Here is a 17,858-nt window from a genome sequence, read left to right as displayed (position 1 = left end):
CGCATTTATGGTACATTAATAATGTCCCTCGTGTACTGGTCAGATTACCGCAGGACAACGGTAATAAAGTGATGGTTTGGATGATTTAGATCCGCAATCATTCAAACAAAGAATGTTCCTGTTGTGGCAACTCAGCGTGACACATTCATGACGTCCAATACGACGCCCTCATCCATCCCGTCTCCCACCCAGCCTCCTCCACAACACCAGCTAGGCTATATCTAACTGTACGCTCTTCAATTCTGGAAATATGTAACATTAACAACAATATCTTGGAACGAAGGACATAGACAGCACAGGTGAGTGAGACGCTTTAGTGTTAGTGTCATTTAAAGTGTCGTGCTTTTCCTCTTCCTGCTCTCTGTCCTGTGTGTTGATGATGATGGCGGAGGATGAAGATGATGATGCTGGAGCCCGTTATCTCCTCCGGCTAGTGTAGCTAGCTGTCTAACCTGACTTGTTTATCTTGACATACTAGCTGGTAAAACAGATACATCGTCAATCTAATATTCAGGTCATATCTAAGTATTCAGTAGCTTGCAAGCTAACTGCAATGTTTTGTTCGCTAGCTTGCTTTGTAGCTAGCTACTATTATCAGCTACTTGCGTCCAAACTTTTGTATTTGCCAAGCAATGTCTCTTTAGAATGTCACCGATAGCTAGTTTCTGCCAATGTTAAACTATTTTTGCCTACTTTAGGCAACAGTATGCCTGTGCTAAGGCCGGGTCTGAGTAAGGCATTGTATGCCCATCTCCTCTGTCAGCTGACCTGATTCTGCTTTTGCCCCACAGAGCTGCTGCATTGTACCATGGGTGGCCATGATGATGAGGAGATGTCTTATGTAGTCAACAACCAACGTCAGGATGAAGCTCTGAAGAACAAATTGAACGACAGCAGCAGCCATTGGGGTGACCAAGAGTCCACAGGCAACAATGCTAAGTGGGTCAAGGATGGCCAGAACCAACTTCGAAAGGTAGCCGAGAAACATCAGGATCCGGATCACAACTGCAACTTCAGCCAGAATGGGAATGAGGGGGAATTCCCCCACCAGAACACCTCTCAGGTGGAGGCACAGGGAAACCAGGAGCAGACCAAGTCTCCCAAGGCTGTCAGATGCCTTGACTTGAATGAGGAGGAGGAGGCCAAGAACATCCTTAACGAGCCACTTCTCATCGACGCACTGGAGTCCCCAGGGGGTAAAGAGGAGGACGAAGAGGATGGCAAAGAGAAAGAGGAGCAATCTGAGCATGGTGAAGATGGCTTAAAGCCTACCAGGGGAGAGAAAGAGTCAGAGCAGGAGGATGTGGAACCTCAGAGAGAAGGAGCTGGGGGGGGCACTAGAAGTGCCTGTCTGCTCTTCTCCAATGTGAATGGAACACCAAGTGACGAAGAGTCTAACTGGCCAGCACTGTCTCAGGAAAGCACTGTGGATGGCTCTCCCAACGGAAACAAAGGTAAGTGCGTGGCAGGGTGGTTCGTTGAAATCAGTTGTGACCGCAATGTTTGACCAATTCATCAACTTATCCCAATTAACCCCCCCCCCCCCCCCCACTCACTTCCTCTCAGACGCCTTCTGGGACTCCAATGCCTTTGAGACGGACACAGACTTGCCCTCAGGCTGGATGCGTGTTCGGGACACCACAGGCACCTACTACTGGCACATTCCTACAGGCACCACTCAGTGGGAGCCTCCCTCGCCCCTGGACAAGGTGGGGGACTCCATCATGTCCTCCAGTATGTCTCTGGAGACAACACCCTGTGAGGAGTCAGAGGTGAGGTCCCTTACCAACACGCCTAAAGACCATTCAGACAGAGGTGATCTGTTAAGGTTAATCTTCACATTCCCAAAAAGGATGGATAATGTCATGTGATGGCCGATCAGGCATTGCTGTTGGAACTACTGTTGGCTATCTGTCATTTGTCTGTTTTATGTAGCCTACATCAAAAGTAGATGACGAAGTAGATGACTGAGTTGTTGTGAGATACAGTATATGTTCTGATATCACATAACTAGAGAAAGAGAGATGTCATGTTGTTTTCTTACCTCTGTCTTACTCTCCTAGGAGACATGGGGTGACCTCTCTAACCCAGACGAAGTCACTGGTGATGGAGAGCTGTGGAAGGTAAGAGTCAGTGGGTTCTAATACGAATGTAGCTATTGTGAAATACTTCAAATCTGCCATATCCATTGACCGTAGCTGAGCTGATGGTATAGTAAATATAAAACATTGTCTACCTTAATCCAGAGTTTTTCAAGTGTATTATAGAAAATGTCATGAGTTGCTTTGAATTAAGTCAAACTGGATTGCTGGTTATTGTAATAATATTGTATTGTAATTGCTAGTTACATATATGAAAATACATTACAGCTAGGCTTTTTTCAATAGAACGTATTGTCTTATGAGCTTATTAGTAGGTATGACATTTTACGTCTTGGATAATACTGAAAAAAGCATACACTCAATGTAAAAGCTCACCGGATCATCACGTTTCACTGCAGATAAATAATGATTGAGTGTACAATAGTTAAAATGGCATGGCATGGCTGAGGCTTGGAAGGAGTTTTTACTGTCTTGGCATTGTTGCTTAGCTGAGGGATATAAGTAAAGCTGTAGAGCCTCCATAAAACCATAAACAATTTAATCAATGAGAGAGCACTGTTATGTTTCTCAACTTAGCCCCTGAAATACACTGTGTCCACAAGTATTGTGACCATATTGTTATTTCTATGCACATTATCCAACTCCAAACCATATCAACTTGAATGCTTATTGGATTGAATCATTTTCAGGTGTTATGTATTTGTGTAATAAGGGAGGGTGTGGCTGAAGTGATTAACACCTTATATTAAGGTGTGCATAACTATTAGGTATCTTTATTACCTCAGGTAAAATGGGCCAAAAAAGAGGTTAACTGACACTGAAAAGGCAAAAATTGTACAAATGCCTTTCAGACAGATGCAACACTCTTGAAATAGCTAAACTCTTGGCGTGACCACTGGACAATCAGACATTTTGTTTTGTGAATAGTCAATAGGGTTGCAAAAAATGCATGGAGAAGAAAAGGCGCAAATTAACTGCAAAAGACTTGAGAAGAATTAAACTATTATTTCATTATTAAATTATTTTCTGTCCCTTTCTTTGAAGTAATAATAATTGTGCACACAGTGTACTTTGGTGTGGAGAAACAGTGGTCTTTAGTCAACAACACATCTTTGAGCCTTTGACATCTGATGACAGTGGCAGGTACTGTACAGTTACAGTGGCAGTTATTCACATTATTCAAACCTTGGCTACTGTTCATTGGTTCACCAATGTTCACATTTTCTAACGAGGTAGGAAGTGGAAGTGCTCCATTGAAATCAATGCAAAAAAACTATCCTAAAGTTTGACCTGTAGAATAAATACCTCTGCACACCTACGCACTAAAGTGACATTGTTCGACGCAGGATACTCATTTACATTTCTAGCAGATTATCATTATCACCTACCATGATTTTTGGTAGACGGTTCAGCTGTGAATAAGGTGATTGGGTCTCTTACATTTGGGTCTCTCCTGTTGGTGGTTTCAGGAGGGCGAGGTGGCCTCTGACCAGAGCCTGAAGGAGTTTGAGGGAGCAACCCTGCGCTATGCATCTATCAACCTGAAGTAAGTGACCTGGTAGCTCTGGATCACATCTTGACATAACCTCAGCCAGATAGTAGTATTTGTTCACATCCTCATAAGTTCTAATATGTATCCTTGTCTCTCTTGTCACAGTTATAATTGTAAACCATCTGAGGAAGAGGAAAAACTTGGTCCACTCTGCACTGACATGGAGGCTAAGGTACAAGCACTAATACACTCACACATGCACAGTGGACCTGTCGGTCCGCCCTGGGTTCTCCATGGCCTAGGTCTTCTGTCAAGTTTAAGTGATACCGACATGGCCGTTATACAAATTAAAACAGAAATACATGGATAATATCAGTGGAAGGAATGACATAAGAGCAATCACTTAAAAATACACAAAACAAATACAGTTAGAGAGATATTTTAAGAAAGAGAGCAAGCAGGAGAATCCTTTTTTAAAAATGTATTTACATTAAAATGTTTACCATTTAGCAGAAGCTTTTATCCAAAGAGGCTTACAAATAAGAGATTACAGGGACAGTCTCCCTGGAGTAACTTAGGGCTAAGGGCACTCAGGGGCACACTAGTTCTGGTGTTCCCAGGTGGGATTTTGAACTCATGACCAGATCACCAGGTCTTGATGAAGGATTCGTGTTGTGTTCCCAGTGTTTTGCTGTTCGCTCTCTGGGCTGGGTGGAGATGTCTGAGAAGGACATGACTCCGGGGAAGAGCAGTGTGGCTGTCAATAACTGCATCAGACAGCTGTCCTACCACAAACACAACCTCCACGACACAGCAGGCATCTGGGGAGAGGTGAGGACCACACAGGAATGTGTCTAGGGGTGGAGCTCATGTCTGGGGGTGGGGCCCATGTCTGGGGGTGGGGCCCATGTCTGGGGACGGGGCCCATGTCTGGGGGCGGGGCTCATGTCTGGGGGTGAGGCTCATGTCTGGGGGTGGGGCCAGGGCTCGACAGTGCGACTGTTTTGGTCGCATTTGCGAGTGAATATATTTCTGTGCGACTTGGAAATACATTCAATCGCACCAGTGCGACTAAAAGACAGCTGAACTACTGTCATGCGCAGTCAAACTTATGTGTATAAGCGATGAGGGAATGAAAACAGTGAACAGAAACGCGTGTCGCAGAAATGCTTCACGCGAGTCCTATATGCGCTTAAAATGCGCATAATGGGTATATTAAAGCATAAAGCTCTCATAGTTCGTAGCGCTGTGTTTTGTTAGCCGCTAGCTGCTAGCAGCGTCTGCTTCCGGTTTCATTACAAAGAGGTTAACCCTATATGTGCCTAACGTCTAACAACATTCAAATGACTCTAACTTCATCTTTTTTCGGATTTCAATGTATGACACATCATTTGAAAGCTTATGATCCGTAGTTCCAATCCACAACACGTCACATTTGAAATTGTTTATGTAATTTTTTTACATTTGAAAGTGTTTTGTTTATATATAATATGATACAATTTACCAGTCATATTCTGGAATGTGTCTAAATGTTAAAGTTCCATAAGTATAAGCAAAATAAAGTAAGTTTGTAAATAAATAGTAGCATTTAAAAAATAAAAGAAAACACGAACCGTGAACCGTGACCCAAAAACCGAGGTTCATACCGAACTGTGGGCCAACTGAAATTAATATTCTTACTTCCCCTTTACATTGTGTGAGTCTCCATTTTTATTACGGCCAAGAGCCGGTTATGATCATTTTGATATGTTATGATTATGATAATTTGTTGTCGTTGTTGACGAAAATTGCACAATTTTCATTGTGCTACTGAAATTCTTGGTGTGCTACTAAATATTTCAACATGGTAGCACAGTGCTACCTGGGGAAAAGGTAAGCGTCAAGCCCTGGGTGGGGCCCATGTTCGGGGGCGGGGCCCATGTCTGGGAGGTGGGGCCCATGTCTGGGGGATGGGGCCCATGTCCCGGAGCGGGGCTCATGTCAGGGGGCGGGGCCCATGTCTGGGAACGGGGCCCATGTCTGGGGGGCGGGGCTCATGTCTGGGGGATGGGGCTCATGTCTGGGGGCGGGGCTCATGTCTGGGGGCGGGGCTCATGTCTGGTGGGGGGGGCCCATATCTAGAACAGGATGCTCACTCTTAGAAAAATATAATAATAAATATCTTCCCTAGAGCCAGAAAGGGTTCTACATAGAACTCTAAAGGATTCCACATGGCATCTTTTTTATGAGAGTGTACCTAGCGCTTTTTAATTGACTGAGAAATAGTCTCTCACATTTGCTGCTATTCTCTGCAGCTGTGCAGCTACTGATTCATTGTAAATTGGTCGAAAGCAATGATTCTCAACAGATTTGTTCACTATCCTTTGACATGTACACATTGCAACTTCAACTGAAGGTAATAGCGGAGGTTACGAGGATTGTGATGTGTGTGTGTGTCCATAGGGCAAGGACATGCTGATGGTTCTCGAGAATGACACTATGAACCTGATTGACCCACTGGGCCAGACTCTTCTGCACTCCCAGCCCATCGCCAACATCCGTGTCTGGGGTGTGGGGAGAGACAACGGCAGGTCAGTAGTCAGCCTGAGGAGAGACACTGGCTGTGTTCCAAAATGGGCTCTTGCACTCTATCTATAGTGTACAGGTGCAACTCCAAAAATTTGAATATCCTGCAAAAGTTCATTTATTTCAGTAATTCAACTTAAAGGGTTAAACTTAGATATTATATAGACTCATTACATGCAAAGCGAGATATTTCAAGCCTTTATTTGTTATAAATTTGATGATTATGGCTTACAACTTACTGTATGAAAACCCCAAATTAAATGTCTCAGAAAATTAGAATATTACATGAAATCAATAAGAAAAGGATTTTAAATACAGAAATGTCAGCCCTCTGAAAAGTATAATCATGCAAATGTACTCAGTACTTGGTTTGGGCCCCTTTTGCATGAATTACTGCCTCAATGCGGTGTGGCATGGATGCTATCAGCCTGTGGCACTGCTGAGGTGTTATGGAAGACCAGGATGCTTCAATAGCGGCCTTCAGCTCTTCTGCATTGTTCGGCCTCGTGTCTCTCATCTTTCTCTTGGCAATGCCTCAAAGGTTCTCTATGGGGTTCAGGTCAGGCGAGTTTGCTGGCCAATCAAGCACAGGAATCCCATGGTCATTTAACCAGGTTTTGGTACTTTTGGCAGTGTGGGCAGGTGCCAAGTCCTGCTGGAAAATGAAGTCAGCATCTCCATAAAGCTTGTCTGCTGAAGGAAGCATGAAGTGCTCTAAAATGTCCTGGTAGACGGCTGCGTTGACTATGGACTTAATAAAGCACAGTGGACCAACACCAGCAGATGACATGGCTCCCCAAATCAACACAGTCTGTGGAAACTTCACACTGGACTTCAAGTGTCTTGGGTTGTGTGCCTCTCCATTCTTCCTCCAGACTCTGGGACCTTGGTTTCCAAATGAGGCAAAATGTGCTCTCATCAGAGAAGAGAACTTTGGACCACTGAGCAACAGACCAGTTCTTTTTTTCTTTAGCCCAGGTCAGACGCTTCTGACGTTGTTTGTTGTTCAGGAGCGGCTTTACAAGAGGAATGCTACATTTGAAGCCCATGTCCAGGATCCGTCTGTGTGTGGTGGCTCTTGATGCACTGACTCCAGCCTCAGTCCACTCCTTGTGAAGCTCCCCCACACATTTGAATGGCCTTTTCCTGACAATCCTCTCCAGGCTGCGGTCATCCCTGTTGTTTGTGCACCTTTTTCTTCCACACAACTTTCTATTAATGTGCTTTGATACAGCACTTTGCGAACATCCAACTTCTTTCGCAATTACCTTTTGAGGCTTTCCCTCCTTGTGGAGGGTGTCGATGATGGTTTTCTGCACAACTGTCAGGTCAGCAGCCTTCCCCATGATTGTGAATTCTACTGAACCAGACTGAGAGACCATTTAAAGGCTCAGGAACCCTTTGCAGGTTAATGTTAATTTTTTATTTATAATCAGGTGTTTTGGATTAATTGGCTGATTAGAGTGTGACACTTGAGCCTACAATATTGAACCTTTTCACAATATTCTAATTTTCTGAGATATTTAATTTGGGGTTTTCATAAGCTGTAAGCCATAATCATCCAAATTATAACAAATAAAGGCTTGAAATATCTCACTTTGCATGTAATGAGTCTATATAATATTTAAGTTTAACCCTTTAAGTTGAATTACTGAAATAAATGAACTTTTGCACGATATTCTAATTTTTTGAGTTGCACCTGTATGTCGTATAAGGTGTATGCCTCTAGATAGAGTGCAGGAATGCATTTTGGAACACAGCCACACATTCAGATCTGGGTCTTAATTAGCCACTTTTTTCCCCCATGAAGATGTGCACTTGTCCACTTCCCCATGTAGGATTGGTGTAAAAACAGATGCTTATACCAGTCATATGCTTTCAAATGTAGAGGCATGAACAAGCGTTACACTTTGGGGAAAAGAGAAGGAGAATTTGGACCCAGACAAAGTTTTACGATAAGCAGTGGCCGGTGTACTGGCCGTGGAACAGAACATAACTGTACAAATTCAAAAGGCACACTTTCCTCTATCAAGTCATTATATGACATTCTGTATTAACATTTACTTAACAATTACTAGGTTGTGCATTTACAAATCATTTAGTCATATTAAGCACCCAGTAAGCCTATAATGGTGGTAATTAGTTCTGTATGCTGAAGTATCACTAAAACATTTGAATCCACATAATATGCCTCCGGGTAGTTTCCTCATCCAGAGCTGCTTGATGTGGTACTATTTTCCTGCTGAGTTTGCAGACAGTTGTTATTTCCCCATTAACGGTAATGTATAGCCAGCTGTGTGAGTCATTATGAGTCATCGGCAAGGCTCTGCATTCTTTACAATCCCCAGTTGGCATGCTGTAACACTCCCAACTCTCAGAGCCATAGGTATTACTTAATGGCTCTGCCAACGCTGATACACCACTGGCCTCTAGTGGTTGTCTTGTGGTATTGCAGGTATTTCTGTCTGCTACATGTTCGGATGAACACAAAACCCTTGCTGATGTATTATCTTCTCTGCTTAATGTGGAATTTTGGTGTATTTCAATTGACCTTTATTTTCTCTCATGCTGCGTTCCGCTGTCATATAAAGGGAAAGGTAAAGTACAACAATGATTATTTGGAGATTCTTTTTGGTATAATTTCGTCTTTATGCTTCTATGCTCTATGGCAGGGGTCACCAACTACATTTGTCCAAGGGCCAGAATTTTTCGAAGCATACACTGTGGGGGCCGGACTTATATTTATTTAGGCATAATTAGCATATTATTGTTTAATATTTTCACTTTCTTTCAAAATGTATGTTATTAATGGCTTATATTATCAGTGTTAACAGACTCCTGACACCTATAATGCAGCCATTCACCAGGGGGCGATGAAGATATTTTGGCTTCACTTTATTATTACACATTGTAATAATTTTCAGTTATTAATCATGCAAAATGGCACTCTCAAACAACCTGAAGCGTAAAATTAATGTGGAAAACCGCAGCTTTAATGAGGAATGGACTCACAAGTACGCATTCATCTTGCCAACATTTAGTAAAGCAAAACCTGTATGCCTCATCTGCACTGAAACGGTAGCTGTTGAAAAACGATACAATCTTCGCCGTTACAATTATACAAGGCATGCAGCTTTCAGAGAATCATACCCTGAGAAGTCATACCCTGAGACCCGTCGCAGAAAAATTGCAAGCTTAAAAGCTGGATATGGACATGCCAGTGGAATTATTAGCAGAACGTTATCTGAACGAGAGGGCAACTAGTGCATCTCTCCGGGCTGTCTGGGTTCTACAAGCATAACAAGCCATTTACCTCATTCATTTTTTGACTGAGAAGTTAGTTGTTATTTAAGTCACTATAATGTGCATGTGAAAAAATAGGCTTTAACACGAAATGTTAAACAAGAGCATGTGGAGAGAAAAAAAACACGAAATGTTAAATGAGATCTATGAGTGTCCCCTCATTCTTGCATGCGAATAGGCGCTACGTCTGCCGCATTCCATTTAAAAGATGGGAATTAGTTTCAGCTTTGCTACTATACTATACTATTATATACTAGTATACTATAGGCTACGGCTATTTAGATGCAAGGTTGCAGCTTTGTGAATGAGTTAGGTCTGAATCGTCCTGCATTGTAAGAACTATATATGCTATGGCCGCGTTCGTAAATTCGCTCTGAGAGAGTCAGAGCGTCCACGTGACTGCCTCTAGTCCAATCAAATTACTTGGTTCCATGACGACGTTGAATCCAGTGTGCGCATCGACGAATTTACGAACGCAGAATATGTTCTAAACGGTATTTCCGTCCTCATATTTTCTGAATTCATTCATATTTAAAAAACATAAATATTCCACGGGCCCGATGGGAAGCTTTGGTGGGCCGCATTCGGCCCGCGGGCCGCCTGTTGGTGACCCATGCTCTATGGTGTCCTGTCCTGTGTTTCATGAACATTTTAAATAATTTCTTATCAGGCCTGCACAAGAGTGCCTTGTAAGCTTCATGCTCATGCCAGTCTGTCTTGAGGGCTGTTCAATTGGAATGCATGTGTTGTGTTCACATACACACATGTTTACGGCGTGCGTGTTGTCGTGTGTTTGTTACAACAGAGACTTTGCTTATGTGGCACGAGACAACTTGACCCAAGTCCTGAAGTGTCACGTGTTCCGCTGTGACTCACCTGCCAAGAACATTGCCACCAGCCTGCATGAGATGTGCTCCAGGGTGAGTCAGCTGTAACACAGTGTTTACAACACATTCATAACACATTCATAAGAGATACATACACAGTTATGAAATGCTTCTCTCAACCAAGATGATCGCAATTGAAAGCATCCTATGAGTCTTTGGTTGATGACATCTGAGTATCTAATATCTATGGCACACAGCATAGATTATATAATATCTATGGCACACAGCATAGATCATATACAGTGGGGAGAACAAGTATTTGATACACTGCTGATTTTGCACGTTTTCCCACTTAGAAAGAATGTAGAGGTCTGTAATTTTTTATCATAGGTACACTTCAACTGTGAGAGACAGAATCCCCCCAAAAAATCCAGAAAATCAAATTGTATGATTTTAAAGTAATTAATTTACATTTTATTGCATGAAATAAGTACAATACATCAGAAAAACAGAACTTAATATTTGGTAAAGAAACCTTTGTTTGCAATTACAGAGATCAGACGTTTCCTGTAGTTCTTGACCAGGTTTGCACACACTGCAGCAGGGATTTGGGCCCACTCCTCCATACAGATCTTCTCCAGATCCTTCAGGTTTCGGGGCTGTCGCTGGGCAACACAGACTTTCAGCTCCCTCCAAAGATTTTCTATTGGGTTCAGGTCTGGAGACTGGCTATGCCACTCCAGGACTTTGAGATGCTTCTTACGGAGCCACTCCTTAGTTGCCCTGGCTGTGTGTTTCGGGTCGTTGTCATGCTGGAAGACCCAGCCACGACCCATCTTCAATGCTCTTACTGAGGGAAGGAGGTTATTGGCCAAGATCTCGCGATACTTGGCCCCATCCATCCTCCCCTCAATACGGTGCATTCGTCCTGTCCCCTTTGCAGAAAAGCATCCCCAAAGAATGATGTTTCCACCTCCATGCTTCACGGTTGGGATGGTGTTCTTGGGGTTGTACTCATCCTTCTTCTTCCTCCAAACACGGCGAGTGGAGTTTATGCCAAAAAGCTCTATTTTGGTCTCATCAGACCACATGACCTTCTCCCATTCCTCCTCTGGATCATCCAGATGATCATTGGCAAACCTCAGACGGGCCTGGACATGCGCTGGCTTGAGCAGGGGGACCTTGCGTGCGCTACAGGATTTTAATCCCTGACGGCGTAGTGTGTTACTGATAGTTTTCTTTGAGACTGTGGTCCCAGCTCTCTTCAGGTCATTGACCAGGTCCTGCCGTGTAGTTCTGGGCTGATCCCTCACCTTTCTTATGATCATTGATGCCCCACGAGGTGAGATCTTGCATGGAGCCCCAGACCGAGGGAGATTGACCGTCATCTTAAATTTCTTCCATTTTCTAATAATTGCGCCAACAGTTGTTGCCTTCTCACCAAGCTGCTTCCCTATTGCCCTGTAGCCCATCCCAGCCTTGTGCAGGTCTACAATTTTGTCCCTGATGTCCTTAGAAAGCTCTTTGGTCTTGCCCATTGTGGAGAGGTTGGGGTCTGATTGATTGAGTGTGTGGAGAGGTGTCTTTTATAAAGGTAACAAGTTCAAACAGGTGCAGTTAATACAGGTAATGAGTGGAGAATAGGAGGGCTTCTTAAAGAAAAACTAACAGGTCTGTGAGAGTCGGAATTATTACTGGTTGGTAGGTGATCAAATACTTATTTCATACAATAAAATGCAAATTAATTATTTAAAAGTCATACAATGTGATTTTCGGGATTTTTGTTTTAGATTCCGTCTCTCACAGTTGAAGTGTACCTATGATAAAAATGACAGACCTCTACATTCTTTCTAAGTGGGAAAACCTGCAAAATCAGCAGTGTATCAAATACTTGTTCTCCCCACTGTATGTATAATATCTATGGCACACAGCATAGATCATATATGTATAATATCTATGGCACACAGCACCTCAGGATTACAAGCCCGTGCAGCAGGTGAATCTTCCTGCAGGTCCACAGGCAGGCCCTAAATACATGTTCTCTCAGAGGTTACTATGGTGGATATCCCTTTGGGGGGATAAAATATACATTGTAAAGGTTTAATTGTGTTAATATTGTCTATATTGAAATTACCTTCGAGGCACAGGCAGTGTTTCCTCTAGGAATTTTTACATTGGTGGCGGATAGCCCTGACCGCGCGCGCCATGCGAGCGGTTTTTTTTCCGCGTGCACGCGCGCTCAAAACAACGACCTAATTTCAGCCAAAACTAGAGGATGGCCCAAAAAAAAATAAATGAATATACAGAATATAAACTTGTGACTGACAGTCACATACACACACACAAAGATCATCAGCTATAATATAATACGAAGTAGGGCTACATGAGCACAAAAGCGGCTAACGTTACTGATTAACTGTTTACTTTAGTGCAGAGAGATGGTAGTCGTAGGCGGCGTATCAAATGACAAAGCTAAATGTTTAATGAAGGACATGAACGATTGTCAACAACACACTCAAGCAGTAAATAGAACAGTCTAAACAACTTGGGTACTACGCACTCAACTGCGGACGGAACAATACTCTCAACCTATAGTTCCGTGCGTGAATTATGTCAACCCACCACATTACAGAAGTAAAATCACAGTCAGATGGAGCATTCGGTAAACAGCTGAGTATCAGCTGAGTTAAAGAAAACCAACTCTTACCTTTGATGACACCCACATGAGCCCTGTTTTCCCGTACTTCTCCCGTGTGTCTGTTATTGTCCAAATGTTCCCTGAATTTTAGCTGCATGTTTTTCCAGCATGTAATTCCGTTGTCAATAAAAAAATTGTCTCCCCTTCTTTTCCCCTTGACAATACTGTGTCGTTGCTAAAGTGACGGCACATAAGAATCGTTTTTTGACTTGCTAATGTCTGCTGATACACCAACACAGCTAGCCGATGCTGATGGCTCTCCCGCTGTAGCTGTAGTTGAAGCTGGTGGTGGTGGTACCCCGCCATAAACGCTGTTAGCTGATCCACCACCTAGCTCCTTTGCTCTGTCAGCCATGCAGTTTCGGGTCGCTCATAGCCACTGCTAGCTTCAGCAATGTTTGAAGTGTCTGGGACATCTTTTTTCTTGAAAAATCCATCCATCTGTCGCTGTTTTCGTTTAATTTTTCGAAGTTATTTAACGTGATATCTTATTTGTGCACCTAGCTAGCTAGATCAGCTTTTTGTATCTTTTAGATGCTAGGCTGATCCGGAGGCTGGATGCTGAACGTAGCACTTGAAACTGGCGCCGTTCTCTGGACTGCAGCTGCTCCCGCGTTAGCATTAGCATCCATCTTTTCTTCTCCCTTCTCACCGTCACGAGCTCAAATGACACTTGTCGGCCGATCTAACTCTTAACACTCACTTACAGGACTTCTGACACCATGTCGTGTTATTCTATTAAACATACACGTGAGTCCTTCTGTATTTCAATGTAAGTGTCTTTATTTTAACTCGCTCTGTAAACTCTACAATACCGGTCTCTTGTTGTCTCGTCGTAACCTGCCCACCTGACATGGGGGGTGTTCCATCAACGTCGCTAAAGGAAAATCTAGGCTTATTTCGTTAAATCTCGCGAGACTCTTAAAAAGATCCAGGCATATCTTGATAGATCTCGTGAGACTTGTCAAAATAAGCCTAGATTTTCCTTTAGCGACATTGATGGAATACCCCCCTGATGTCACTACGGTGGCCTGTACACAATAACAATAATACCACAGTTCACATTTAGACCAATCAGGAGTAGCCCCTGTGTCACGTCATCAACTGAATGTCATTAATCTGATTTTGGATCAGCGGTTAGAGAGAGATGGGCGTGGATTTAGGTGCACTTTTAGTCAACATCCATTATAGCGCTGATCTAGGATCAGATATATTTTAATCAGTTAAAATGTTCAGATTTTTTATTTTTTTTTTTGTTGTTTGTGGACTGAATCAATTAGTGGTGGAGGAAATTCATTCGTGGCGGCCCACCACCAATAAATGCATGTAGAGGAAACACTGACAGGAACTGGAGGGATGGGTCCGTCTGAGCAAATCAGCATAAGTAATCATTCCACACCTGAGACAATGGAGACCAGTTCCGCCGCTCAAGTGCTGTACAAATGTTGGTACACCCCTGACTCTCAGGGTTGCCAGACGGGATTGACAATTTACAGCCTAACCAGTTTATAACGGCTAAATCGGTAACCCGCCCCATCTGGCAACCCGGGTGACTCTAAACGCAGCCACAGCTACGAACGCTACGATTCTATCTATTTCAAAACAACCGCTTCCTGCCTAATTTTCCCATAATGCATTGCATCGTGCTTGCTGCTTACGTCAGAGGCGCAAGCTCTATTGGATGTAACGATTTGTACCGACCGTGTTGAATGCAGCGGTCAAGGGGTTATTCCATCAACGTCGCTAAAGGAAATTCCAGGTTTATTTTGATACGTCTCGCAACACTTATCAAAATAAACCTGGGCTGTTTGATCTGTCTCGCGGGATTTACATTGATGGAATACCCCCCCAGGTTCACTGGCTGCACACAGCATTGATAATATATGTATAAAGGTATAGTATGTAATGCTTGTAGATATGTTTAAATGGCTTATGAATGTGTAATGAAGTCCTTATGTAAGTGGTGTTCAACTAAAGTGTTACCCACATCTCTAGTGGTCTCTTCATCCTCTGGAATGTCCTGTTTCACAATGGATTCTGAACGCCTACTTAGTGTCCACATGTGGGCTTGGGGCGACTGTAGCTCAGGAGGTAGAGCGGTTTGATCCCCGGCTGTCAAGGTGTCCTTGGGCAAGACACTGAACCCCAAATTGCTCCCTGTGAGCGGGCCAGCGCCTTGCATGAGAGGCCATTGTAAAGCGCTTTGGAATAAGGCGCTATATAAGTGCAATCGATTTACATGTTTCTCTCTTCTCCTTTGTCTGTAGATCATGGTAGAGAGGAAGTCATCCAAGCCCTACCTGAACACATACAATTCTGACTGCTGCAAACCCATGGAGATTACTGTTCAAGGTAATGGTCTTTATGGAGACGTAACAAGATTTCCACAGACTATTTGTATTTTTTGTTATTACCGGCCTAAGATATTAACATGCTTTATCTCTCTTGTGAACTCCTCTCCTCTACCTACCTCTTCTAGAGTTTCCTGTTCCAAAAAATGAGCTTTTCCAACGCTTCCTTGTGTATTACCTTGGTAACGTGCCTGTGGTCAAGCCAGTAGGTAAGGGACGCATGGGTAAGCAAAACATTTTTTTTTACATAGTAGTTATTCACAAAGCACTTAGGCTTTGCCTGGTTTACAATGTCGTAGGCCAAGGTGGCAGCTTCAAAAGTATTATCTAATTCCATTTGACTGTAGAAGCTGCTGTCTTGGCTAGGTCTCCCTTTGAAATTAAGATAATTTATCAAACGGGACATCCTGGTTAAATTAAGGTTGGATAAAAAGAAAAAAAAACATAACATCTTCCAGTGTGACAGTGGTTTGCTTTGCTGTGTATTATAAATTAGTAGGGGTGGGATAATATGATCAGCTCACGATACGATACAATGGCGAGTTTAGACACGATGCATGATACAATTCACAATATGATACACAATACGATAAACGTGAAGTGCTTTCAGAGAGACTAATTTCATTGTTCCCAAAGTTAGCCTAGGATATGGACATGTTTCTCACAAAACAAAGTTACGTTTTCAGAGGTACAACATGTATCGTCGCTGTTTCATTTCCCAAAATACAGATTTTTTGGTATTTCATCCCATGCCTAGTAAATAGCTTACTACTCCCATCCCATCCATGATGCATTGTTTTGTTAACAGTGTCTTGCTGTCTTGTGTTTGTGTATCTCTCAGGTATGGACACAATCAATGACGCTCTGGAGGTGGCTATGAATGGCATAGACAAGCGTGATTGGAAAGCAGTGTCTGTGAATGTGGCCCCAGCCACTCTCACTATACTCACACGAGAGGTAAACCACCCAGAACAACTCCCATCTCATACCCTTTTCACACTACTCAGCTGAGCTGTACTGTGCTGGCCTGGTTATGCATCTACTACAGTTGCTGGAACTGTGCTGGAACACACAACTTGAAAAGCAAAATATTATTAGCAATAATATTGCCTTGCCTTGGATATTTTGCTTTTCACATTGTATGTGATGGTTTGGGTTGATCCTGTTTTGGGATGGTATGGTTTGGGTTGGCCCTGCAGTGTGTAAAGCCCATCAGTTCAACTGTGACAGTTTGTAGAACTGGTGGAAGAACCCCTGTCCCTCACTGTCCTGTTGGTCATACTGTTCCCAGACGGAGGAAGTGCTGTCTGAGTGCAGGGTGCGTTTCCTGTCCTTCATGGGCGTGGGGAAGGACGTCCACACCTTCGCTTTCATCATGGCCGAGGGCCCCGGTGACTTCATCTGCCACATGTTCTGGTGCGAGCCCAACGCTGCCAGCCTGAGTGAGGCCGTGCAAGCCGCCTGCATGGTGAGTCAGCAGAATAGGATCCTATAGCCTATAGCTATATACAGGTATATAGGATATATAGCCTTGAACACCCTCGACCCTCTGAAAGGATTCATTTGACATCCATTGTAATCGCGACCTGTAGAACTCTTGTCATTTCGTTTCACCAGATGTCCTAGTCCTGTTACCTCTAGGGCATCCATGATCACATCAGTATGGGTCAGACTTGTGAGTGATTTTTTTCTCATGCTGTTGTCGTGTGTATTGTCCACAGCTCCGCTACCAGAAATGTCTGGATGCACGACCCCCCAGCCTGGGCTCCTGTCTGCCCACTCCCCCAGCTGACTCTGTGGCACGCCGGGTCAAGCTGGGGGTCCAGAGCCTGCTGGGCAGCTTCAAGAACTACAGGTCAGGCTCCCAGTCCCCATGAAGAAGAGAGAGGTGAAGATCTACACCAAGCTAACCCATCACCCTGCCCCCCCCCACTCACGCCTCACGCCCTCCAACCAGCTCATCGTTTGGCCTTACTTTCCTGCCGTGAAGATTGTCCATGTGTCCTCTAATAATGCATGGAGTTGTTTACTGAGAAAAAAATTCTAGTGATCGCTAAGTAATTTTCTATATTTTTTTGGTACTGCATAAGTCTCCTTTGCTTTATACTCAAAATGAATGAGCCTAGGCACCCATGTTTTATTTTGTTACTGGGATCTGTTCTGTATCTATCTGGCAATATTTTGGTGTTTTAACATAGACTACGTCTGGTATGGTGGGTGTAGATTAAATATAACCAAATGGTCCTACACAGAAGGGTAGGGAAAGAGGAGATTGCAAATCGACGATTCATATCTCATTTATTTCTCGGTACAATTATAGGTGGCAATTTTCCATAACAATCCCAAGAGGGTAATGTAATCACTGTTAAGAACCTAGTCTAGTGTTCTGGCGTTTGTTTTCTAACACGTCATTACCCCGTACTCTTCAGCTTCGACTCCTGCCCAACTTCACTTTTAACACTAACCATCTAGGGGCCTGCCTAAGTCGTGTCGTGTAATTGTATGATTCCCAATCCCCCA

At 43.4% G+C, this 17,858-nt stretch overlaps 1 protein-coding gene across 1 annotated transcript; it reads left to right on the top strand.

The window, feature by feature from the left end:
- Positions 1-221: 221 nt before the first annotated feature.
- Positions 222-17,215, top strand: LOC308153423 (amyloid beta precursor protein binding family B member 1-like; the record flags this gene model as incomplete). Its single annotated transcript, XM_080526567.1, has 14 exons — positions 222-299; positions 792-1,454; positions 1,567-1,772; positions 2,064-2,123; positions 3,572-3,648; positions 3,760-3,826; positions 4,279-4,425; positions 6,037-6,164; positions 10,268-10,382; positions 15,255-15,339; positions 15,467-15,562; positions 16,180-16,295; positions 16,630-16,806; positions 17,060-17,215. The coding sequence occupies exons 2-14, from the start codon at positions 809-811 to the stop codon at positions 17,213-17,215; spliced, it is 2,076 nt and encodes a 691-aa protein (XP_080382693.1). The 5' UTR covers positions 222-299; positions 792-808.
- Positions 17,216-17,858: the final 643 nt, after the last annotated feature.

This window comes from Nansenia antarctica, assembly GCF_963989245.1.
Source record: "Nansenia antarctica genome assembly, chromosome: 3".
In the NCBI taxonomy this organism is placed as follows: domain Eukaryota; kingdom Metazoa; phylum Chordata; class Actinopteri; order Argentiniformes; family Microstomatidae; genus Nansenia; species Nansenia antarctica.
Note: the sequence above shows the minus strand (reverse complement) of the source record. Positions and strands in the feature narration are given on the sequence as shown.